Below are 25092 nucleotides of genomic sequence, written 5' to 3'. Positions count from 1 at the left end.
TGTTATGCACTTTTTAGTTGTTACAACCTGAATTTTTCTTCTTTATTTTATGTTATCTTATCTTGTCTGGTCTTGTCTTAGTTTTTATTGTAATGGACTATTCAGTAGCAACCTGAATTTTTCATCCTTGTCTTATCTTATCTTATCTTATCTTATCTTATCTTATCTTATCTTATCTTATCTTATCTTATCTTATCTTATCTTTCTTATCTTGTCTTGTCTTGTCTTTTCTTTTCTTGTCTTTTCTTGTCTTGTCTCTTACTTATATTTCAGGCTATAGAGAATAAACTACTCATTACTGGCAGACCTTTGGCCGTAGTGGTTTCCATAATAACCAATACATGTAACATCCACAAACTATAATCACAGTCATCATAAACTGCAATTATTCTGTCAGCCTGATCTGTAAATAAGCAGCTGGTCTTTGGGTCGTCCCTCTGTTTTTTTTCTGAAGGATCAGGTTTAATCTCTGAGGAGGTGACCCAGTGACCATGACGCTGTAATAACCTTCAGCCCATGACCACTGGCCTCTTCCAGACCCAGATGTTGCCGTACAGTTTAATGCACGGCTCTGCTGTTATTATGTGTTTACTCTGTGCCCTCTTAACCGTGTTCGCCTGATGCTCGACACATCTGACCCATCGTATGTCGGTGTGTGAGTGATCGAGAGCATGCACCGAGGCTAAAAGCAGTGAAGAGTTAAGAAGCTTTGTGATCTGTTGAGGTACTTAGAGTGAGTAAGAGAGGGAGAGGTTGACGATGAAGGTCCACGGTAAAAGAGCGGGAAGGTGAACAGACTCAGACAGAGGAAACAGATGGACACTGTGGTAGGAGGACGGCAAAAGATTTCTGAAATCCCCAAAGAAAGCAATAAAATAGATGAAGAACCGGGAGAGAGAGATGGAGAGAGACAGGGAGGGAGCGGGGTTGGTAGTTGTTGGATTAAGTCGGGTTAGAGGGGATTAGTGTCTGTTTTGGTTTGGTAGTAAATTCACATCCATGTCAGTCACCACTGGCTGCCGACACGCCAACAACACAACGGATTCACTTTCACAGGTCATCCACTGAAATATCAGGACCGGACTAGCACGAACGAGGGGTAAATCTGTCTTATTTTACAGTTTTGTTACCGGCAACAGCGATTCAATGACTGTACATATATGTGTTTATGTGCACAGATGACAGTCTCACTTCTATTCCTTCTACATGTCAGTATTTGTCAGCTGGACTCACTGCTGAACAGACATAAAACTATCCATGCTAACGAATCTGCAGCACTGTGAGCTAAATGCTAACAGCTACATGCTAACACCCTGATGTAGGCTAAAGTTGTAGCAGCTGAGGTTTCTTATTGGCTTGTTGTTATTCTTGCTTTATTATTTATTCAGGAATTTATTGTGGTTAGTTTTACATTTAGTCACAACAACCTTGACCTTTGGGCGCCAAAATCTAATCAGTTCATCCTTGAGTTAAAGTGAGCGTTTGTTTTAGATAGGCATAAATAAATTTTTAAAAAATCCCCCCAAATCATCCTGAGATTGGACAGATCTTAGACCTTTATCTACCAAATTATTTCCACTTCATCCTTGAGTCTAAGTGAACATAGAAATATGAAGAAATGCCCTCAAGATATTTTTAGATATTGTGTGGACAGATATGAGGTCAAAGCAAGCTTGACCTTTAACCTATAGCTACTGTAATTGTTTCTGTTCAACAGTGTGCAAAAGATAATGTTTCCAATAAACTTTGTGACATTCTGTTCCGTTCCTAAGGTAAACTGATGTATCTTCATGTAGAAACTGAAACTCATGTCCACAGATTCACTGAATAATGTGGCTCCTTTATACAATTTGACTGAAAGTGTGGAGGATTCATTGGGATTTAAGGGAAGATTAGAGGATTTAATACTGATAATTGTGTTTTCATGAGTGAATAATGCCAGAAAAATATCATTTGTTATTTGCTCTTAAAATGAGTCACCATCCACTGTTTCTACAGTAGTTTAAACAGGAGTTCCTCTTCTTTTTCTGTTTTATAACAGAAGGTATCCGCTATTAACATATATCATTGTCATGGACGATGTCTGAGTGTGGACTAGCGTTAATATCTCCTTAACTAAAAGAAACCCAGAATAGAAAATTATCCTGATTTTGGTGTTTTTATGTGGCCACAATAGATGAAGATGAGGCCATGGGCTATTTTGTTGGCTGTGATCTGTAACTAGATGTCACTAAATATGATCATAGGTTTGCATTCAACATGTAGATATGTTGAAAGCTGAAGTTTTTGTTGTCCCACCTGTTGTCTCATCATTAACCTTGTGAATAAAAGTCCTCACCTAGATTTAACTCAGCCAGTAGTTCACATTAGTGCCACATCATAACAAAAGTTATTCCATGACACTCTACATGTAGAGCTGGTCTAAACCAGACTCTAGTTCAGATCCTTCCATTGGATAATTACTGCAGGAGGGATGGGAATCAAGAACTGACCTCAGTAGCTCATTTCCTTTGAATCGTTAGTCTGTTTGCCTAATGATTCCACTCATCTGTTCTGCGATGTCATCACGTGAAATGCGCCGTTAGATCATTTCCATATTTTGGTGAGAAAGCCCCTGAGGTCTGGTAGTATTTCACCAGTAACGATGACACTAGGGCCATTTACAAAGGTTGCAAAGCTTCCATTACAGCAGAGGGTTAAATACCTCCAACATGTAGAAACATTTAACCACAGCACCCAATTAAACTGAACCACTGGAACATCTGTGATTGGCTGCTTAGTGAAGTGGGTGGAGCCTACAGCTGCTAACATTAAACTCCTCCTTGATCTATCGATACTGTTTATGTTAGCACCATTCACTGTGTCAACCTGCTTTAACTATTTATGAATAATCTTCTGCAGCAGGTAGATTCCACACACTTTTAACTACACCTTTATAACCCTTTATGAGTTTTGTTGAAATCAAATGTTAGTGCATATTTTACGTTAAAGAGTTACTGCAAACAAAGCCATTTGTACTATAGTTTGTTCCCTAATCCGTTGAGAATTAGAGCCCGACCAACATGGGATTTTTGGGGCTGATACTGATACTGGGGGCTAAAAAAAGGCGATATCTGGTATAACGGCAGATATCCGATACATTGGCTGATAACCAATATATTGGCCAATATATGAAATAAGAACATTGATCTACACAGCATATAATAGTCTAATAGTAGATCATGGTGGACATGTCAATTAACAGTTGCATCTTTGTTTATCTCACAAAGATAATTTATACAACTTTAAAACCCTGTATAATAGTCTGATATTAGACTAGTCTGTGACCTGTGGGGAACCATGGGTTGTAGATGTGGTAGTTCTTATGCTGGGGAGAGCAGACTTTTGGGAAAAGATGTGAGTCTATATTTTAGTGTTTTTTAAGTAGTGACATAAAAATTGTTTGGTAAATCATTCTTTGAAATGTAAGCGGCAATTAATATACAGTATTAATACCCAGGCTCGCCTGTAGAATGAAATTGTGAGGTACACAGGAAGTGCATGGATGTGGGTGGGGATAGTTTGTAAGACCGGGTAGGGGGGTAGCTGATTGTCAGAGCAGAAGTGAAAGTGAAAATGAACAGGCTTCACTATTCCACTAACTCTCTGGGCAGCACAGACACACAGGAGCAGCGAGTGACAGAAACTCTGTGCACCTAAAAAGCAAATATATCGGTGACATATTGACCGCTGATTAATCAGTGATACGCTATAATCGGTCGGGCTCTAATGAGAATCAATAAGGGATATTGATAATATAACCGAAATCACTAAATTCTTATCAGTTCTCATTCCTGTACTGCAGTGATGAACATGTTTCTGTTCTTTAACCCTTTAACTCAGGGGTGTCAAACTCATTATAGTTCAGTTCCACATTCAGCTAAATTTGATCTGCAGTGGGCTGAACCAGTAAAATAATAACAGAACAATATAGAAACAATGTCAACTCCAAACTTTTCTCTATGTTTTAGAGCGAAAAAAGTAAAATTACATTATGAAAATGTTTAAATTTACAAACTATCCTTTCAAACAATGTGAATAATATGAATAAACTGAAAAAAAATGTGTAATTTTAATCATTTTGTGCTTCAGTTTATCGTTTACACATGTACATTATAATTTACAGATCACAGTGGATGTACAAATACACAAAACATTTGGTAACAGGTGGAATATTATTAAAATTTCACATACTTCTCAAGACGTTTCAGGTTCATATTTGTTCAGATTATTCAGATATTTTTGCAATATTATACTTTGTTTTAGTGTAAATACATGAAAACATTTACATTTACAAAGAGAAACATTTGGAGTTGTTAGTATTTATAGGTTATTATGACCCACCTGAGATTGAATTGGTCTGAATGTGGAACCTGAACTAAAATGATTTTTCATATCTTAGTGTAATTTTTGCATTTCACAAATTCATCCCGAGGGCTGGACTGGACCCTTTGATGGGACGGACTTGGCCCCCGGGATGCATGTTTGACACCTGTGCTTTAACTGATGCATTGAGGAGCTTCTCATTCCTTAAACAACCATCAGTTTATAGAGAGCATAAAGATTGGACTGAGTTTCAATGGAAAAAGGTCACGTATGGACCTCCTAAATGTCATACACTGGCTTATAGTCGTACAGTTCAGGTCGGTACAGTATTTTGTGTGTTTCCATTTTAAAACAGGCCCAAACATTGGTACTCGTCACTGCTTGGTGCTGACTCTCCTCCATTGTTGTTGTTAGTTGTGTCGTGTTTGTTGATGTTGTACCACCTACTGACTGAGCGTCCGACTGGCAGTGACAACGCTTGGCCAGGCCTTACCATTCTAAACCATACTGTGCTGTACTGACCCTAACCATACCTCTCACTGTAAACATGCTATTATTCACTCATAGGATTTATTTATGACATTTCAGGTACATATTCTTGACACAAAGCAACATTTAGGCGTGTGTGTGACACCGCTGTTTTCTAATCTCTTTTTCTACATGAATCAAACCACAGATATTCACTTCTTAGTTTTAGTGGAAAAAATACCATGTACGTGCAGATGAAAGGAAAATAAATAGAGGAAAATGTCCAAAAATAGCCATATTACCGTGGAAATTTTGAGTTTGACCCTCCAGTGTGAGACAGCAGTAATTCAGGTGCTTCATCACCAAAAAGGTGTAAAAAAAAAATAAAAAAAAAAATGCATATATTTAACATATTTTTGCTGCCTTTATGTCATCATACTAAACCCTAAACCCTCAGACCATGACAAAAAAAGCAGTTCTGTAGCCTGTTGTTTGAGTTGATTTTATGTAATTTCTGAGTTATTTCAGAGTGAATCCTACTGTATTTCTGCAGATCTAGACCATGTCCACACTCCACCAGTCCCTTTAGATAGGTCTGGAAGTAAAGGTCTACTGGGTTGTTTGGTTTGTTTGCAAAATAGTGTCATTCAAGAAGTAGTTTTGTGGAACATTAGATATTTTAATTAATACCTGACAGTTACAGCAACCAGGTTTACACTCAAAGAAGTAGAATAAAAATAATACACTACAATAAATACAGAAAAAATGACAGTAAAATATAATGTCAACGGATGAAACAGTTTTTAAAAAATGCTAAAAATCTAAATATATCACATGCATGACTGACATATAATAGTGCAGAATGTACATTATTATACGTCATATGCAGAGATCGCAGCAGCATCTATGTGAGTATTAATAGAAATAATACACGTGTGTATATATACATGTACGCTCTTACCATACCATAAATAGAAATCTGCACAGCCGTATAATCCCACACTTACCCATAAATGTAGATAAATATACACATATGTGCACACAATGCAGGGCAGTTCTCAGTCTGATGGTACACAATATGGACAAAAGTATAGAAAAGAAAGGTAAGAAAAGTCTCCCGTTAAACCTTAAGGAAATATTGATGTTTATAAACTATATGGACAAAAATATTTGGACGCATCATGTCTGCAGCTGTAAGATGTCCTGTTCATGATGATTTGAGATTAAAACGTTTGTATTTCCTTAAAGTTTAATGGTAGATTTGTCTTCCTCAGTGAGATGTGAAGAAAGCAGATGGTTAGTTGTGGTAGAAAAGTATTATTTGCAGTCAGAGCATGAAAAACATTTTAGAAATTAAGAGGTAGAACATATAAAATCATTGCCATCGATTTAAAAAACAAAACAAAACAAAAAAAAAAAAAACAATGTCAAGAGAAATTAAGTCAAAACCATCTCGGAGGCATTTTGGAAGCAAATCTAACAAACCAAACTAACCAATGCAATGATATTTATCCCAATATAAAACTATTTGTTTTATTGTTTTGTATCCCAGACCCCTGTTAGAAAAGAAACACCTGAATTCAACATGTCCACATACTTTTGTCCATATAATGTAGAAACGACCTCCTGTATTCTTCTGTATTGTTCAACTTTATGGGAAACAGTGTGTTAAGTGTGTATGGATCTTAATAATGTAACATCCATATACATACATAAATGTAGCTGTCCTCTAGTGGGTACTAACGGTCAAACTGGGGCTAAAAACAAGCTGTGACCGGACACTTTAAGGTCAAAGTGTTTCATAACCAACCACAGCTGAAACAGGAAACTTCCTCGAGAGCTTTAGTGGAAACGGAAGCTGAGATAAGGAGCTAAACCTCAAATTATCCCGGGGTTAATTAACCCACTGCTGTCGGAGGAAGTACCAGAATAAACCTAGGATGTTTCAGATCATCAGAGTAGCAGGAGAGGCCTGCTGTCAGAGGGCATGAGGAAGATTTGTGTTTTTATTTTGATTGTATTTATTTCATTCATAATCAGTTGTCTGTATTATGGGTTAAATGCATATGACTGAATTTCTCTACAATGATTATAAATGTAGTTAGCCTTAAAACATAACCTTTAGATGGTGGAAACAACAGATGACATGTTTAACAAAGACCTACTACTGATGGAAATGTTTATTACCTATTTATCCATTAATCCTATCAAATGCATATAAATAATTGGTGTAAAATACAGTTATTCATCTTTTCATGGTTTTTAAGAACATCTACATGATCAATGAATTAAATATAAGAAAATACCTGATTTCACTGAATATTGCAGAATGCAGAGGATAATATTGTAATAAATGGTGATAAATCACTCATGAAAAGTTAAATGTACATAAAAATTCATGAGGACACCACCACAGGGATGGTTGTTGGATGAAAAGTAACAGAACCCTAAACTACAGTCTGTGATATCAGGGATCATGTCCTGTTTCATTCTGAAATTATTTCATTTCATTCTTTGTCCATATTTTATCCGTTTCTCTGATGTTTTATTCTTAATAATAATCATCCTTTTCTTATTATTCTTATCATTACTAAGTTGATTTCATGTACAGGGTGGGGAAGCAAAATGTACAATATTTTGAGGCAGGGATTGAAAGACAGTGTATGACCAATTAGTTTATTCAAAGTCATGAGAATTTATTTGCCACAAGAAAATTTACATAATAGAAAATATTTTTATTCTATGTGCAGGCCTTTAGATTACACCTTGGCTGGGCCGACTAACGGTGTGCCCAAATTAAATGTCCCCAAATTAGTGTCCCCAAATTAAAAATAAAAAAAGGCCAGAGCAGAGTGTAAACGAAAGTATTGACTCACTCGCCCCTGCTTTTTTCCTCCCGTAAAACACATCGGTTATAATATACAAGGCTTGTTCATAACGACAGAGAAAACATTGACAACAACAACAACACATATGTACCGAACAGGAAAGCACAAGTATTCATGCTTCCCGCAGAAGTCATATTTTGTGATAACGTTAGCACAAACACAGAATCCAAATGCAGAACTCCGACAACAAAAGTTAGTTCCAAAAGGTTTATTGTTCACACAGGTGAAAAAATATAATGAGTGACAGAATCTTGAGGATAATGGTTGGGGATTTTCTCCTCAGATTCGTCCTCCGGATCGAGGGCAGCAGCCCGTCTCCCCGAGCGGTGTTAGGAGTCTTTTCCCCGACTGGGGAAAAGCAAAGGGAGGTCAGGGACGGAAACAGGTCATACACAGGCAGGCTAACAATCGAGCAACAGGACATAAGGACTAGGCAAACTCACGTACCGGTAGTCAGGGCGAGAAGGTCAAAACCAGATCAGATGAGGCAGACAAAAACCGACAGGGATCAGGCAGAAGACGAAAAACCGAGGAATCCAAAACAGGTCAAAAAACAGGCAAACAAACGAGGTCAAGTACGCTGGTCTGAACTACTGGAGTTACAAACTGGCGACTGACAAGGGGAAAAGACAGGGTTTAAATACACAAAAGGGAGGGAAGACAACTAGACACAGGTGAAGCAAATTAGGGCGGAGACAGGTAATCAGGACAGAGGTCAGGATGAGCGGGGAACAGGAAGTAAAGACGACAGACAAGACACATGAGGGAAAACTTAACAAAATAAAACAGGAAGTGACACACAAAACATAAAAGACAGACAAGACCAGACTATTGTCTGGCAGCAAGTATGACATATTTGCGCCGTTTGATTGGTCTAAATCACCCGTTTCGGCCAATGAGAGGTGATGAGAGCTTGGAGATTGACTCGTACGTTGTACGCCAAAGGTTTTCTCTCAACAACCATGCCTCGTGGGCGACCTATAAGTTCAGGCCGCTCACATAACAAACGCAGTGAAACATATGACATATGAATTATCTGCCTGCATGCAGTCCTGTGATTTTGGAATTAAAATCAGCTGGCCATATGCTGATCAATACTTCTGGAAATTAGACTTGTGGAATCCATGCCTTCATACTCTTGAATATATCTGAAATAGTCTGAGAAAACAGGAATTACTGTTGAAAAATCTAATCCCACACCCACCCCCTCCGCCGATTCCAGCATCTGATGTGCCCAAATTAAGGTAATCTAAAGCCCTGATGTGTCCTCCTTCTTTCTCAATAACTGCCTTCACACGCTTCCTGAAACTTGCGCAAGTAATAATTAAGTATTAATAGTATCTTCCAGACTTTCTCGTAATAGTTTTGCTCATAGTCATTCTCTTCTTTCCATTATAAACAGTCTTTATGGACACTCCAACTATTTTTGAAATCTCCTTTGGTGTGACGAGTGCATTCAGCAAATCACACACTCTTTGACGTTTGCTTTCCTGATTACTCATATGGGCAAAAGTTTCTGAAAAGGTATGGATAATAGTGTTAGGTATGATTATGACATCAATGTTTGGTTTCAAAACAATTGACGTAGTGCCTGCTGACAAAAAAACAAGTAAATGTTAATTGTAAATTTATCTTCCCCACCCTGTATAAATTATGAACCTTTTAAATTATTTGCCAGCGCATTAAACCTGTTCTGAAAGGTTTTTTTTTAATTTTACCTGACCAAGTTGTTTTAATGAATTAAACCCAACATTAGCATGCATCAAAATGTACCTGTAAAAGGTAGTGGTTTTTGTTGTTGTTTTTTTTTTGTTTTCTTGAACAAGTCAAGTACAATTAAAGTATTTTGACACACTCTCTTGGTTCATAGTAGACTTAAAGGGCTCATATTTCTCTAAACCCACTTTTATTAGTCTTTGGTTCATTTATTTGTGTATTTGGACCCTAATAGTTCATACAGTTTGAATTTGAACCCTCCAGCTGCTGCAAAGCTATCCTTATATTCATTCCGGCAAAAGTGGAGTGGATTTCTACAACTCGTTTTAATTCCTACTTAATTTGTTATGTTTTATAACTAGTTCCGTCACGACATTTGCACGTGTAAGGTCCAGGCTTCCGAGGAACATTTCTCCGAATACGACATAATTGTTTGTCAGCAGCAGCGGTTGTAGTCCATACTGAACATATGTCCAAACTTTGAGCCGATTACCTAAATGTTCAGTTGTTGGTTGAATGGGACAGAGCAGCACAGCCAACAACCTGGAGGGGGTGGGGTCATGTGCATTTAAAGGGCCAGCGCTCCAAACCACCTTTCTGGTGTCATTACTCAGAAATAGGGTTGAAGATGGACCTGTGGATTTGAATGAATGAAGAATTCAGACCCAAGCAGAGCATTGACAGTTTATGGAGACCACAGGGAAATGTTTTAAAATGCAGAATTCCACTTAAAAAAAAAGCAAAATATCACTCCTTTAAACTATGAAGTATCATCAGTTTAGTTACATGTAACATCAGGTCTTTCTCACATTATTGCTACATAAATATATTTTGAAGTACCTTTATCATTTTACCTGACTAGACTGACATATACTGTGTAAAACCTCAGTGTCGTAGGACTAAACCCTGGGTCTTTTTGTGTATTTCAGTGGATTTAACCCTCTCCGGTGATTCTGTGGTTGAATCATCGCCATGAGACAGACGATGGAGGACGGTGAGAAACATTCAACTTTTTTTTTTTTTTAATCTTTTCTCATTTTTCTCTGGTCTTTACTTAGATTTACATAATTACAGGGCTTTAATTGTGGTGTAATCTTCCCTAATTCAACCGGTATTAGTTTCCCTGCTAATCCCATCTGACCCAAACATGTCTGTTTTTTCACCTTCGCTTCAGGAGAAACAAACCTTCAGCCTCTAACATCTGCTGTCGTATTATGAGTGATACTCGTCTCCTTCCTGTTAAAACTCAAAATATGACGCAACTAAATCTTTCCACAGCTTCAGTCTGTTCAGTCGATTTGTAGCCGTGTTGAATTTTTTCTGACATTTATTTGATTAATTAGAAGGTTCTGGTACAATTTCACCTACTACCAAAGTGCATGAAGGAGGAGAAAAACTTATAGCGGGTGAAGAATTGATTTTATTTTATTTATTTATTTATTTCAAACATGCAAAGAAACAAAATAAAACAAAATAAACAAAATAAAACATTTAAATGGACAGAATCTATCTTCAGCGCATACAAGTCTGAATATTGCATGGTTGAAAAGGAGCAGGAAGAAGTATAAACTTATTTAATCCTACCCCTCAGTGCTTTTACACCTTTATCACGAACTTGATACAAGAATCAAACAACACTATTTTCCTGATTTTGGCATCGAACCATAACAAATACATAATGCAGTAACTGAATTATACACAACAATATGATCATGGCAGTACAGTCATACAAACAGACTCAACAAGTCAACCATTTTCTTCAATAATTACAGCAGATTTATCAGTACAACATCATCCATAAACAAACAGCCCTCATAGTCATTATTAAATACTGTACTAAACTAAACCAGTTTCAGCTTTTAGCTAAAAAGTAAAAGGAGAGAAGTCTGATGGATTCTTACCTTCAAAGTTTAGAGGCATGAAGGAGGATTTCTCTATTTTTGGACTCCTATAACTAAAAAAACAGCTTCTATAAACCAATGTAGTACTTAATGTGACCTCCCTTTACACTTAATATGTCTTTAACCCTTTTGTTCAGACAATATGAGATTCATGGCATTAATTTTCAGATGTTTTATAACAGTAATAAGTTTAACAAAAATAAGGAAAATGAGTCAAAAACTGAAAAATATAATCAACATGAAGCAAAAATGAACAGAATAAATTAACTGAATGAGCACACATCTGTCAGCTGAAGAAGATGGAAACCCTTGGATAATTATTTGGATAAAACTTACAGAAGCCCTTTAACGTCCTGAATTAAATAAATATATTTATACATGAAGACACAGGTCTCTTAAACATTCACTATAAAAAACTGATAGAAGTTTGTGTTTTCTGAAAAGAGAAGCAGATAAATCACATTGCTTTTTTCTGTGGATTAGGAAAATCTTACTAGATAAGAAGGACAAAAGGTTGGTTTGTTAATTAAACATCAAGTCGACAACATCTGCTACAAAACATTTAATGAAGTGTTAAAGTAGTGTCAGCCCCAATTTGTGTGATATTATTTTTTTTTCTTTTACTACCCAACCACCAATTTGCACATCACTAGTGTATATGTTTATGTATATATGTGTACACCAGGTGTCAGTGATGTACTGTCCAGTGTGGTGACGGACGTCGGTCAAGCTGTCAGTAGAAATGTTGGAGGTGCTGAAGTCCTTCATGAACTACTGAGTGCACCATGGCTGCACGCCCTGATGAAGGTAAAACCAACACTACATATTGACCTTAACCCTCTGGTGTCCCGCATGTACAAGCCCCTTTTTAACCACTGAAAGCACATCATCTGCGCAGCACCATAGTAATGTTCAAATATTTTTCATACAGTTTGTTTGGTTATTTATTTATTTATTTATTTTTATTTATTTATTGCATATTTTATATTTCATCAACTTGAGCTGTAACTAAAAACACTAAACACTCAATAACTGTCATATGTTTTAACCATTTACATACCATGTTTGTAATGTAAACAACCCATATATTTTTGAATGCACCCTGTCATATGTCAATGATTAACAGCACATTGGTTAATATGCATTATTATTTTATGTACTTGGTCAAATATGCATTTTTTATTCACTTGGTAGAAGGGTGCTAATGTAATAGTGCAATTTTCCATTGTTTACAAAGTGTTGATTTTAGTGGCTGGGTTAGATCATGCAAAAATGAACAACTTTTGAATTCTGGCCTAAAACAAATTGTGAAAAATAACACGACCTTTTATAACATGAGGTGCAAAGTTTGCATAATATGTGCACCAGGATATCAAAAGGTTAAAGGAAATGTTCCTCAGATACCCAGTATGTGCTTTCTTTAGAAGTGCGTATATGACTTTCCACATAGATGTTCTTTGCTTAACCCACTTGTGACTAATTTAACCCATGATATAATGTTCTGCTTTTTCCTTCCAGAGTTATGAGTGCCTGTTGCAGTTTCAGAGACTGAAGCCCAGCCCTTTTTTGCCTTATTCCTCAGGTCTCTCCCATGAGGTACACAGTTATGGTTCAGTATTTTCTGTTTTTGGGATAATGTATTCCCTTCTCCCATTCCTTTCCTTTTACCATAATTCTAACCATAACCGTTAAAGCAAGCATAGGTAACATTTGCACATGCTACTGCAGAGAAAAGACACAATGTAGTGGAGCGTCGTAGAAAAAAATAACAAAAAAATGTATGGAAATTGGCATAGTCTAACAGTTTAAGTACTGTTTCTCTGAGGAGTATCCTGGACATTTCTTAACCTTCATGTTTGTTTGAGAAGATGAACGAAGATATGCATGATAAATAATTATCACTAGGTTCTTGCAAAATGAGGAATATATCACTTGTTTTGGTATCACAATTTTAGGTTTCTCTATCCATGTTTTCTACATAAAAATAACTGTATAACTGTCTGTGCGTTAGATTATGACTGTAATGAAGAAGATTCACCATCCTTCAGCTGAAGTTAGAGAACTCTATGGCCTCCTCAACTCACCTCATATACAGGTTTGTATGATCATTTCGTCAGTTTTACTTCCAACCTTCAGTCACAGGAGCAATTTTTCTTCAACTGCCATTTACATCCAGTTTCCTACCAAGAGATAATTTTAGTTCATTAATAAAACTGATCAAAATTTAATGGCAGTCAGTGTTTTTTTAAGTAATATATTTATTTGGAAAACACTGTCCTATTCCACAAGGGGTGCCCCAGGGATCCATTCTAGATCCACTGTTATTCTCCATTTTTATCAATAATCCCTGTAATAACATATCAAATGCTGTCTTCCATTTTTATGCTGATGACACAGTTATCTCTTGCTCTTCTCCTTCAGTTGAACAAACTTGAATTTTTACTGTCTTTTATATTTTGATATGTTCAGTCTCATTTAACTCGGCTTAAATTGGTTCTAAATGCCGACAGATCCAAGTTTGAACAGTTAACATCTAATGTCCTGATGAAGGAATTGAAATTATCTCAATATACAAGTATTTTGGTGTTGTTATTAATCGAAAATTGATTCATGGCGTTTCTGTTCTTTGTCGGTCATTTCATCTCTCAGGCACTGCTTTCCTCCCACGACAGCATAGCCCAGTCAGACTTTGAACCTGTTTTACCGCCTCTGCCAGAAGAGTTTCCTGAGGACGAAGAGGCCATGAGGATCGTCTGTCTGGTGAAGAACAATCAGCCACTGGTAAGACCTTTTCTCTGTCTCAGGTTTGTAGCTTTGTATTCAAAGTAGGGGTGCCCCAGGGAGCCATTCTAGGTCCACTGTTATTCTCCAGATGTATCACTTATCTCAGTGATAACATATCAAATGCTGCCTTCCATTTGTGTGCAGATGACACAGTTATCTATTGCTTTTTTCTTCAGCTGAAGAAGTTGAAGTTCATGATTTTCTTAACATCAAATATTCCTCTGATTTTAAAAAGAAATTTGTAAGAATTTTAATTCAGATAACATTTGGGGGTGAGTTTGTATTTGTAGTATTTAATTCTGATATGAAAATTCTGTTTCTAATTTGGAAAGAGGATAAGAGCATCTATTTTTTTATTCCAATATATATTTACAAAAACATAATATAAAAATACACTACATGATGCTAAGGCTGGTGAAACATGAACGGTAATGCATTTTGGTTTGACATTTTAATGCTCAAGAACAAACCTCTGATGAAATAACAAATTGATGATCTGTTATGAACAAATACTTTGATTAATACTTTTGTACTTCATACCTAATACAATTATCCCTTTGAGGGTCAAGATAGACGTCTTAGCTGATTTTTAGACTATGCCAAAAAAATTCAGCTTCTTATTTTTCATCCATAAAGAATGGAGATGGGTGCAGAGGAAGTATAGGAAGAGTAGGAGTAATTCGCAGCCGTTGGAGCAGCCTTCGACGCCTCACCCTGGAGCGCCTCATCCCTGCAAGGAGGGCGTGGTCAGGGGAGGAGCTCAGCATGACTGAAAGTGAAGCCAGGCTCCTCCCCCTCCCCAGAGGAGGCCAATCCAGACCCTCTCTACCACGTTATCAGTCGACGGGGAGCTGCTGTTTGTGTCCGCAAACCACAGAGCTCTGGAGGAAAGGCCTCAACCACTCGGCGCCCTCCATCTTTAGCCCCACCTCCTGCTCGGGTAAGAGGAGGAAAGGAGGAGGCGAGTCATATCACAGAGTTTAATCCATTTCATCTTCCAATGTTTTGTTTCCATGACCTGAAGCCATATGGTGAAGATGTGGAGTTAACCAGTTCATCAACAGCATCTTTGCTAAGACATCATCTGATTCAGTCCTTCATTCATTCATTCATTCATTCATTCATTTGTTCATCTATTCCTTCATCCTGTCATTTTTTCAGCCAAAACTTTGGGAAAACAAAACCATCTTGTGCTTTCATCAGTGTTGTTGTATACCATCAGTCTTGATCTTGAGACCTGTGTCGTCTCAGTCTTGCCCACATCTTCACATCAGAGATAGAGGATCCAACACTTTATTTCAAGACCAGTTACGATCACTTGAAGAAATTGTCAGTGCATTTTCTGTTTTATTTGCTAACTTCAGCATCCATCAGAAAAAATGTCTCAAATATTTCTTGTGGTGTAAAACTTTGTCAGTTCTCGATTCATCTTTCCACAGTGTGCTGGAAAACAGAATCATTTTACCCCTCACCCAAAGGTATATTGCTAATAAGCTACACAGGAACATATACAGTTTCAATCGTTTTTCAGCTATTTGCTGCATAGCATATATTGAGGGATGTAGCTATTTTGTCAGGGATTGAGGAGACACATCCCTGAAGGAGTTTTTTCACCTAAAAGATGATTGTTATTTTCACCATTGTGGTTTGGACATATTTCACCATATCCATACCATATGGGTTGGGGCTAAGGTTAATTATTGTAACACCCTGATTGCCATTGTACCCTTGTTTTAGTCTCACTTCCCAGACTGATATTTACACTGACTTAACTCTGTGCTAGTGCTGTAGATAGGTCCAGCGTTCTCCACCATCGCTCTGAAAAATGAATAAAAAGCAAGGTTTTTTGGGTAGTTCTTGGATGATAAAGAGCACAGGATACAACGGTGGTAGATTTGCAAAGTAGTGTCAGGAAAGATTTATGTTTTGTGGAACATGTGCTACATGCTGCAGCTACAAGAAAGCAGAATCCAGACACAGTGCAATGGAAATATTCACCTTTACTCCGGTTGAATACTTCCAGCATTTCAGGCTGCCGTGGTTGAGTACTTTGTTTGATCTTGGTCACGTCCATTGATAAAGTCTTGTCTCCATTTATGTGGTCTTGACGACAACACTGCCATCCATTGTACCTTTGAAATCACCAACATCACAAAGTCAACGAGGAATCTGTGTTTCACTGTGTTTTTCAACATGGTTGTACTTTTCCATGTTCTACTGGCGTTAACTTTGCCAATTTTTCTCTTCTTCTTTCCATGGAGTTTCATTATTAGAGAAACCAAAACCCAGTGACGGTGCCTTTACTGGAGGGAACAGTGATGACTATGCCTACCCTCCTCCTCCAGTCCCTGCGTACACGCTCAGCCTTCCCAACTCACCTGTCCTGTACACAAAGGGGGCTGTTGGGGGTCACTCTAGGAACATCCCCACACCTGGCAGAACCCCCTCCTGCTCTGGGATTAAACCTCTCAAAGCCCATACAGTGCCATCTAGTCCGGCAACTCGGCAACAGGGGGTTAGTACTGTCCCGACATCTGGTGGGCAACATGGCCACCTGACTGGATACCACGAAGAAGCTCTGAATCATTCCATGATGCTTGACTACTCTACAACTCCACGCCCCAATGGATACCACTTTCAGAAGAAGCAAAATAACCAACCGAAGCTTCGCCAGCATCCTGAGCTCATGAGGCAGTGCAGTATAGAGGAGCTCAGGTCCACAGTTCAGACTGTAGCCACCAGTATTGAACATAGCACCGAGGATGTGCGTCACCTGGGACAGAAGATGGTGGCGGCGACCGAAATGATGACGGACAGTGTGGAGGAGAACGCCCAGGCGCTCAACCTTTTAGTGGAGGTGGTGGATAAGCTCCAGGGACTGATTGTAGCCAGCAAACACCCAGAGTCCTCACCTCCACAGATGCTAAAACAGCCTCCTCCACCTCCCCCAAGAGTCTCCTCGATGTCTCCGAAAACCGTCCGCAAAACTCCGACCCCCTACCCACGTTGTGTCTCGTCTTCTTCATCTTCTTGCTCATCTTCCTCTTCGTCCACCTCGATCCTGACATGTGCAGACAACATTCTGCCGCCAAGAGGTCAAATGACCAGAGGTACAACGAAGGCGGTGGTGACTTTTGGTGCCGCCCATTTGACAGATGGTAGCGGTAGTAATGGACAAGTGAGGCTCAACAATGGAGCCGTGTCTAGATCTCATTTGGATGACCAATATGAACGTGACGTGACAGGCTGTTTAACGACCAAGAAGAAGAAAAAGAAATAGACTGGAAAAACCTCCTGCTTTTCCTTTTTGATTGTATTATGAGAGCATAGTTTCTACAGAAAATTGAAAATGATGCTAATTTTTTGGTATTTTTAACCAGAAGCAATGAACACTTCTGAGAGACTATTGTGTTCTCTGAATGATAAATGGGAAAAACACACTAAGGTACAGTGTAATAATTATATGCGTCATATTAAACCAGTTTTCTTTATCAACTCCTCTGTGTTTCCGGTTTCTACCATTCAAAAGGTAAAAAGCTTGTATCCATAAACAAGGAGTGCAGCCATGTTATCAGATTTCAACACCTTTCAGTGCTGGAAATGCAGCAGTTTTTTCCCCCTAAAATCAGAAAAGTTATGTTATCTGCCTACTGAGATTAAATTCAGGTTTGTAAGATGTTGCAGCTCTGTTACCAAGTTTAAAACATCTGCTTATGATAAATTGACTTAGGAGTAATAACAATAATGACACAATTTATTACATTTTTAACAGGATAGGTGGTAATCTACATCTATTACATGTCGAAAGTCACCCATTTTTAAAAAAATTTCATTGTACCTGTACAATGACAATAAAGACATTCTATCCCAATTATCTGATAGTAACTTTGATAACTTTCTTTTGAATAAATCCTTCAAAAATATTACATTCTGTTGTATTGCAGGGTAGAAAACTTACCATGTGATGCAGAGTTTGTGTAATCACAAGTGTTTTCAGACAGGTAGGGGTTAAATCTGTGATAGAAAGCTGTAGGTAATGATAGCTGTCCAGCTTCCATCAAACACAATCTGGACACCGACACCTATCTACTGCTCTGCTCTATGTCTCAATATATCAGGTCATCAATATTTATATGTAGAAGGTGCAAATTTTCAAAGTATGGTGTTTTTCCCCCCACAATTTTGGCTTCTGGAGGTGTAAGACACATCGACCTATGAGGAGATTTAGTGTGGTGGCGTAGTGGTTAGCACTTCTGCCTCAAAACTAGAAGGATTGGTCTTCGATTTGGTTTTGAGGTGAATTTGCATGATCTCTCCTGGTTTTTGCCCTCCAATTAAAAACAGGTCTATGTAAGTAAATTCTCCCATCGGTGAACCTGACCACGGTACTGATGAAGATCTGGAGTTGGTTCCTGAGCCCCTTCAATGGCAGCTCACTGCTCCTAATGTGCTAATTGCTTATGCTAATGGAGGGTACTGTGTGTGTATTACTGTAGGTAAAATGCAGAGACTGAATTTCCCTACAATGGCATTAAAGTGAGTTAACGTTTAAGCTTTTTTGACACGATGATGACTAAAGATCTTATTAGTCCGCTACCAAAGTTGTAGTTTGAAAGCAAAACTAAGAATGGACCTTTGTTTGAACATTTAGGTGTGAAAATGCAAATCCATCTGACATTCATGAAGTTTTATGTGTAGATTTCATGGGTTTGTTACAACAGTTACATACATTTAAGTTGTGAAATGACACTGTATGATAGATAGATAGATAGATAGATAGATAGATAGATAGATAGATAGATTCATCATACATTATACTGTCAATAAGAGCAACAAACAACCTGAGAAATGAGGCTAGTTTAGATAGACTTTTCAACAAAATTGTCCCGATATGTCAACTATGTCTTCTGAGAATATCTGCGTTTTCTCTTGATTTGAGGCACATTGTGGAGATTTCCGAATGGTATTGTGGGTTGATTTAATACATTGGCTTCAGGTAATGATGCAGTCCACAAGTCTGAAATGCCCAAACGGCACCAACAAAAGCACTCAAACCTCATAGAAGTTTAATGTTTCTACAACCAGCATCTACTGCTAACTGTCTGTTCACCAGGGGGCGACAATAAGGAGGAACGAGGAGACTGGAGAGATCTACATTGCAAGGGTGATCCATGGAGGACTGGCCGACCGCAGTGGTGAGATTTATACCTCTAGTGTTTCAGGTGAGGACCGAACCATGAGACGAACATGATGACAGAAACGTGATGTGTTATGCTGTTCGTCTCAGGTCTTCTCCATCCTGGTGATCAGCTGGTGGAGGTGAACGGAAGTCCAGTGGTGGGATTAGAACCAGAGCAGGTTATCAAGATACTGGTGCGTCACAACAACAACAAAAAACTGTATCATGTTTAGTATATTAGAGAAAAAAGGAACAACAGCTGATTGTGTTTGTGAATGTGAACAGCCATCCAACAGCTTGTAATTACAGTCAGGTCCATAAGTATTTGGACACGGACACACATTCAGCCATTAACCATTAGAAAAGAAACAATGGAGACAACTGAAGTGTGGACTGTCCGCTTTATTTCAAGGCCTTTAAGTCAAATATTACAGTTTTCAGGAATTACAGCCATTTTAACCTTCTGGTATCCAGGTGTGCATATTATGCACACTTTGCACTTCATATAATAAAAGGTCATATTATATTTGCACAATTTGATGATAAAATTTGGACCCAGGCACTAAAATCAGCACATTGTAAACAATGTTAAATTACAACACTAACACCCTTCTACCAAGTGAGTAAAAAAAAGCACACTGACACATTTTACCATTTAACATTTCACCTAGCTCAAAAAATAATAATACATTTTAACCAATGTTGCTGTTAATCATTGACATATGGTAGACTGAAAAAATAAAAACTAGCTAATCTAATTTTTATGTAGACTATTGAGGGGAAAAATGGCTTTTAAATGGTTAAAAGTAGGACTGTTATTGAGTATTTGGTTTTTTTTGTTTATTGCTCAAGTAAGTAAGTAAAGCTTTATTTATATAGCACTTTTTAAAACAACATGTTACAAAGTGCTTCACATAAAGGAGAGACAGATAAGAACAAATAAATCAAATCAAATCAAATTTATTTATATAGCGCCAAAGTTATCTCATGGCACTTTACATATAGAGTTGGTCAGAACCAGACTCTAAACCAATTTACAGAAACCCAAGAGAATCCTCCAGGAGCAAATACTTGTGACTGGTGACAGTGGAAGGAAAAACTTACCTTTAACAGGCAGAAACCCCGAGCAGACCCAGACTCCTGAAGGATGGCCGTCTGTCTTAACCAGTTGGGGTTAAAGAGAGAGAGTAAAGGAGGAGAAAAGAGAGAGCGATAGAGAGAGAATGGGGAAGAGGGGGAGGTAGGGGGAGACACATGGAAGCAGCTGATACACAGATAACTGAACTAGAACATCTATGGAACTGTATAATAAACACTATCATAACTATATGGATAAGTGAGTGATGACGATGAAGGTGGAGAGAGGCAGGACCACAGCAGCAGGTCCAGAGATGATCCTGGGAAAACCTGTGATGATCCTGGGAAAAGTTGATGAATTACAAAAAAAAGTTAAAAACAGACTTTATGAAAACTATGTTGGCACTATTACAGCCCAATGCAGATAACGTGCTTTTGGTGGTTAGGAAGGGTGGGGAACCAGAGGGTTAATTGTAGTCCCTCCTCTGTCCATTTATTTATTTATTAGTTTACTTGGTAGAGACAGTGCACTTTAATGACTGTCTGTATTGACCAACATCAGATGTAAATATGGTAAGTAAAACTACTTTTGTGTCATAGTTGAGCTGAATTCTGCAGCAGGTGATGTGTAGCACCAAGCATAACATTCCATTCAGGACTTTAAGTGTATTGACAGGTTTTGTGTTTTGTCTCTGTTGTAGATTAACTCTCAGGGTACAATCCTGTTCAAAATAATTCCAGATGCAGTTCAGTCCAGCAGCAGTCAGAGACCGGTAAGACACACCATCAGTACTCTATAAACTACTCTGACTAAAAACAGATATGCAAATACACTGATTCAACTGAAAACCTGCCTCATCTATTCATAGACATTCAGCTTTGCCCCATAGGTATCGTTCCTCCTCGTTAAAAAAACTCCTCAGAACTAGTATTGGTACCAAATTTTGACCCACAGGTCTGTTTCACGTTAAATATTCTGTCTGATTGTAATAAATGGTGCATTTATTCTCAATTCTAGTTTTCCAGAGTAAAGAGAATGGTGTTTTTAGTTTTTACACATTTTATTTATGGAGAAAAATCAACTGCTATCACATGAAAGCATATCCTAATTTTACATAATCCATCAAAGTTATTTGACACTGAAACCTTTAGTCAATTTCAGATTCATTCCAAATACACTCAGAGCTTACAAAGGTTCACCAAAATGGGTTGAAAATGGATCGAAGGATCACTTTTATTGCACACTTTGCGCAACCTTAAGACTAAAAAGACAAAAAACTGTATCTGTTGTCAGTAGCTTTTTCAATTTTTTTTAGTTTCTGTGTTATTTTGGTGAAAAAGCAGCAGTTTTAAAATCTTTTCAGAAACACAAACTATAACTGTAATGAGAGTGCAGTACACATTATGTGCACTAGGTGTCAGGAACTACTCTTTTATGCTGCAAGTCATTCGTTCATGAAAAAATAAGAAGCTTTATTAATTACTGCAGAAAAGGAAGCAGCACCTTTTGAGGTCAGTATAGACCATATTAAAAAAGAGACTAGTGTTTTCATTTTCTATATTATATACAAAACAACACAGAAATAAAAAAAACAAAACACTGAACGTAATACCAAGTAAGAAGGTCAAATGTGTAAAGTATAGCAGTAATTTCTGCAAAAAAAACACCTTTTATGTGTGCATAATATTATTTGTTTCACCACAGAATATTTATGTATTTACTGTAGCACTAAGTGACTGATAGATATAATATGGATTTGTACATTTATCTTTAGGGTTTATGTTATTCCCATTGTTAAAAGTGCACAAAAATGCAGGAAATCATCCCCACCCATGTCCACCGTGGCCATCAGACTGTATAATTCCTCCTTATAACCACATAAATATAATAACACAATATTTTGCACACTTATACATGTATATTTCTTTTTCTCATCATATTGATAATATTTGTCTGGTACAAATTTATTGTAATTGTGTTTTAATATGGTGATAGAGTGTTTTTCAGTTCAGTTCAATACTTTATTGTAGTACAATAAAACACAATGAGACTGAAGTTCATGCATCGTTCATATGTATATACCTAAATATGTGTATTTAGGTTTATATAACAATTTCCTCCAATTTCTGAATCTGAAATTAAACACAAAATGATTTTATCTCTAAGTCAAAATATGCAGTGAATGAAAATATTAGAGACTCAAGGTGGGTTGTTGTGTTCTTGTTGTATCTTATTAACATTTTAAATCTCAATTAAACATGTGGTTCCTTCAATTTTCACTCAGGATTAAAAATCAGTGAACTCGGATAAAACTATCATGACTGTGCTGTTGTGTGTTACTATGTGTTCGATTAGTCTTTTGTTTCTTATGCGCAATATAATCTAAGTTCATAATAATAAAAAGACTGCATCATGAGCTAATATTTTGTTGTTGTCACCCAGGTTTAATTTAAATACGGCTTCATCGCATGCATTTACATCTTTATCATACTGATTTCCACATTTCAGACTAAACTACAAGTATCTCTAGACTCTGTTCACGTCCTGTTACATGTCCTTCTGTCTGTCAGGTGTTTATGCGGGCCATGGTGGACTACTGCCCCCTTCAGGACCCCTCCATCCCCTGCCCTGACGCCGGGGTGGCGTTCAGCAGAGCGGACCTTCTGGAGGTGGTGGACCAGTCCGATGGATACTGGTGGCAGGCCAGGAAGCTGCCGTGTACGACGTCCTGCGCTGGTCTGATTCCATCTGCCAGTACACTGAAGAGGTACCGGATACATCTGAGACATGGACCTCAGAGCCAGGACCAGGACCCAGTGAATCAGGGGTTTAGTTTAACCACAGGGGTCATGACCTGCCACTTCTAATCCAAGGGATGTCAAACATACGGACCATGGGCCAAAACTGGCCCTCAAAAGGGTCCAGTCTGGGCTGTGGCATGATTTTGTAATGTGTAAAAATTACACTGAGGGTATTAACCCTTTATGGATGATTGTGTCTCTGGCGTCGCATTTTTTATCCATTGTCATTCAAATTACAGTAACTTCTGAACCGCTATATACAAACTTCATCTGTTATCTGAGATTGGGTTCTTCCTATTGGTCCATAACACATTAGGGTAGAGGTCAGCATTGGCTGAGGGGGAGGGGTGGAAGTGGGCGGAGCAGAGAGCAGCAGAGTGCAGTCGGTGAGAGAGAGATGGACGATTTTTATTACTTTTAGCAGTGTTATAGCGAGGTTTTAGTGGTGAATTCTTGTTAATAATTGTATATAATAGTGATAGTGCTGTTTTGGAGTGTTTTACTAGTGTGTTTTGACGTGTTTTTGTTGAGTTTCACTGTTTGTTTTTTTTTCACTGTTTTTATCTGTATTTTTTTCTGGTTTGTATAGTTAGTTGATAGTTGTATTTTAGTTGTAAATATTATATAATTGTATGTATATTTGTTAGGCCTGTAACGGTACACGTACCGAACTGAACCGTTTCGGTACACACCTGTTCGGTTCAGTACACAGCTGTACCGAAACGTCACAGTATGTTGAGAAAAAGAAAAAGGAATGCAAGGCATCGTTCGATGCGGGACTTTAAATCTGCGTAAGTTCCACACGGACATATGGAACTAGCGCACAATGACTCAAAATATGAAATAGCTGCTTCCATAAGGTTAAAAAAAACACAACAAATATGATGTCAACCTGAAGGGAAGAGACTGAAGACCCTCCACCATCATTACAGTCCTGTTTGGAATCAGTTCATGTTCAGGTGAAAGACAACAACGGGGAAAGAGACGCTGATAAGACGAACGTTGTTTGGCCCCTAGGAACTACGGTAGTTCTAAAACACTGACACTAGCTCTCTCTCTCTCTCTCTCTCTCTCTCTCTCTCTCTCTCTCTCTCTCTCTCTCTCTCTCTCCTCTCTCTCTCTCTCTCTCTCTCTCTCCTCTCTCTCCTCTCTCTCTCTCTCTCTCTCTCTCTCTCTCTCTCTCTCTCTCTCACACACACACACCACACACACCACACACACACACACACACACACTGTATAACAGAGGAATAGAACCCGGGAGTTGGAAGTTGTAGAGGAGTTTAAAGGATGTAAAGTTTCACTTTCGTTTCACGCCAGCGTTAGTTATTACGTTAGTTATGGATTGAACCCCACATATAACCCTCCCCGCCTCCGACGAAAAAAAAAAAAAGAAATCCCCCCCCTCTGTGTTTTTGACAAATTGCACCCTGCACGCACGCACGCACGCCCACACACACACACACACACACACACACAAGTACACAAAGTGGCCTAAACAGTTTATCTGTCCTAAAATAAATAATAATTAGGTTAATTTATTTGTCAGTGTTGCTCTTCAGTTTATACACTTTGCTCTCTTGTTAATGTTGCACTTCACGTGGAATTTTTTTTTTGTTATTTTAATGCAGAATGTGAACTGACAGAAATGTGATTAGATTTTTGTTGTTTGTTCAAAACTCCCTTTCAGGGAAAAGTGCAACACTAATGTTTAAAATACATTTAGTAATATTTATTTTCTATTTGATTTATAGCAGCAGAATTATATTATTCCTGTTTTTCTATTCTATTGTCTCCAAAAATTGGTAGAAGAATGTTCAAAAATTCATAAATGCATAAAGACATTTTGAGGGTTTTCTTTCTTCCCGTACCGAACCGAAAAAAAAAACGAACTGTGGCTTTCAAAACCGAAA

At 37.9% G+C, this 25092-nt stretch overlaps 1 protein-coding gene across 2 annotated transcripts in view; it reads left to right on the top strand.

The window, feature by feature from the left end:
- Positions 1 to 571: 571 nt before the first annotated feature.
- LOC115412313 (MAGUK p55 subfamily member 4-like) overlaps positions 572 to 25092 on the top strand; it is a 40118-nt gene continuing 15597 nt past the window's right edge. Inside the window, exons 1-10 of one of the 2 annotated variants that reach the window (XM_030124738.1) lie at positions 605 to 1099; positions 10367 to 10431; positions 12024 to 12145; positions 12857 to 12934; positions 13350 to 13433; positions 13988 to 14119; positions 19236 to 19317; positions 19410 to 19495; positions 21080 to 21151; positions 22950 to 23146. In XM_030124738.1, coding sequence (XP_029980598.1) covers positions 10410 to 10431; positions 12024 to 12145; positions 12857 to 12934; positions 13350 to 13433; positions 13988 to 14119; positions 19236 to 19317; positions 19410 to 19495; positions 21080 to 21151; positions 22950 to 23146 — 875 coding nt within the window. In that variant the 5' untranslated portion in view covers positions 605 to 1099; positions 10367 to 10409. Of the gene's footprint in view, positions 1100 to 10366; positions 10432 to 12023; positions 12146 to 12856; positions 12935 to 13349; positions 13434 to 13987; positions 14120 to 14758; positions 15063 to 16383; positions 17618 to 19235; positions 19318 to 19409; positions 19496 to 21079; positions 21152 to 22949; positions 23147 to 25092 lie in introns of those variants that run through there. The other variant, XM_030124737.1, reaches the window with a different exon arrangement.

This window comes from Sphaeramia orbicularis, chromosome 21 (genome assembly GCF_902148855.1).
Source record: "Sphaeramia orbicularis chromosome 21, fSphaOr1.1, whole genome shotgun sequence".
Classification (NCBI taxonomy): domain Eukaryota; kingdom Metazoa; phylum Chordata; class Actinopteri; order Kurtiformes; family Apogonidae; genus Sphaeramia; species Sphaeramia orbicularis.
Note: the sequence above shows the minus strand (reverse complement) of the source record. Positions and strands in the feature narration are given on the sequence as shown.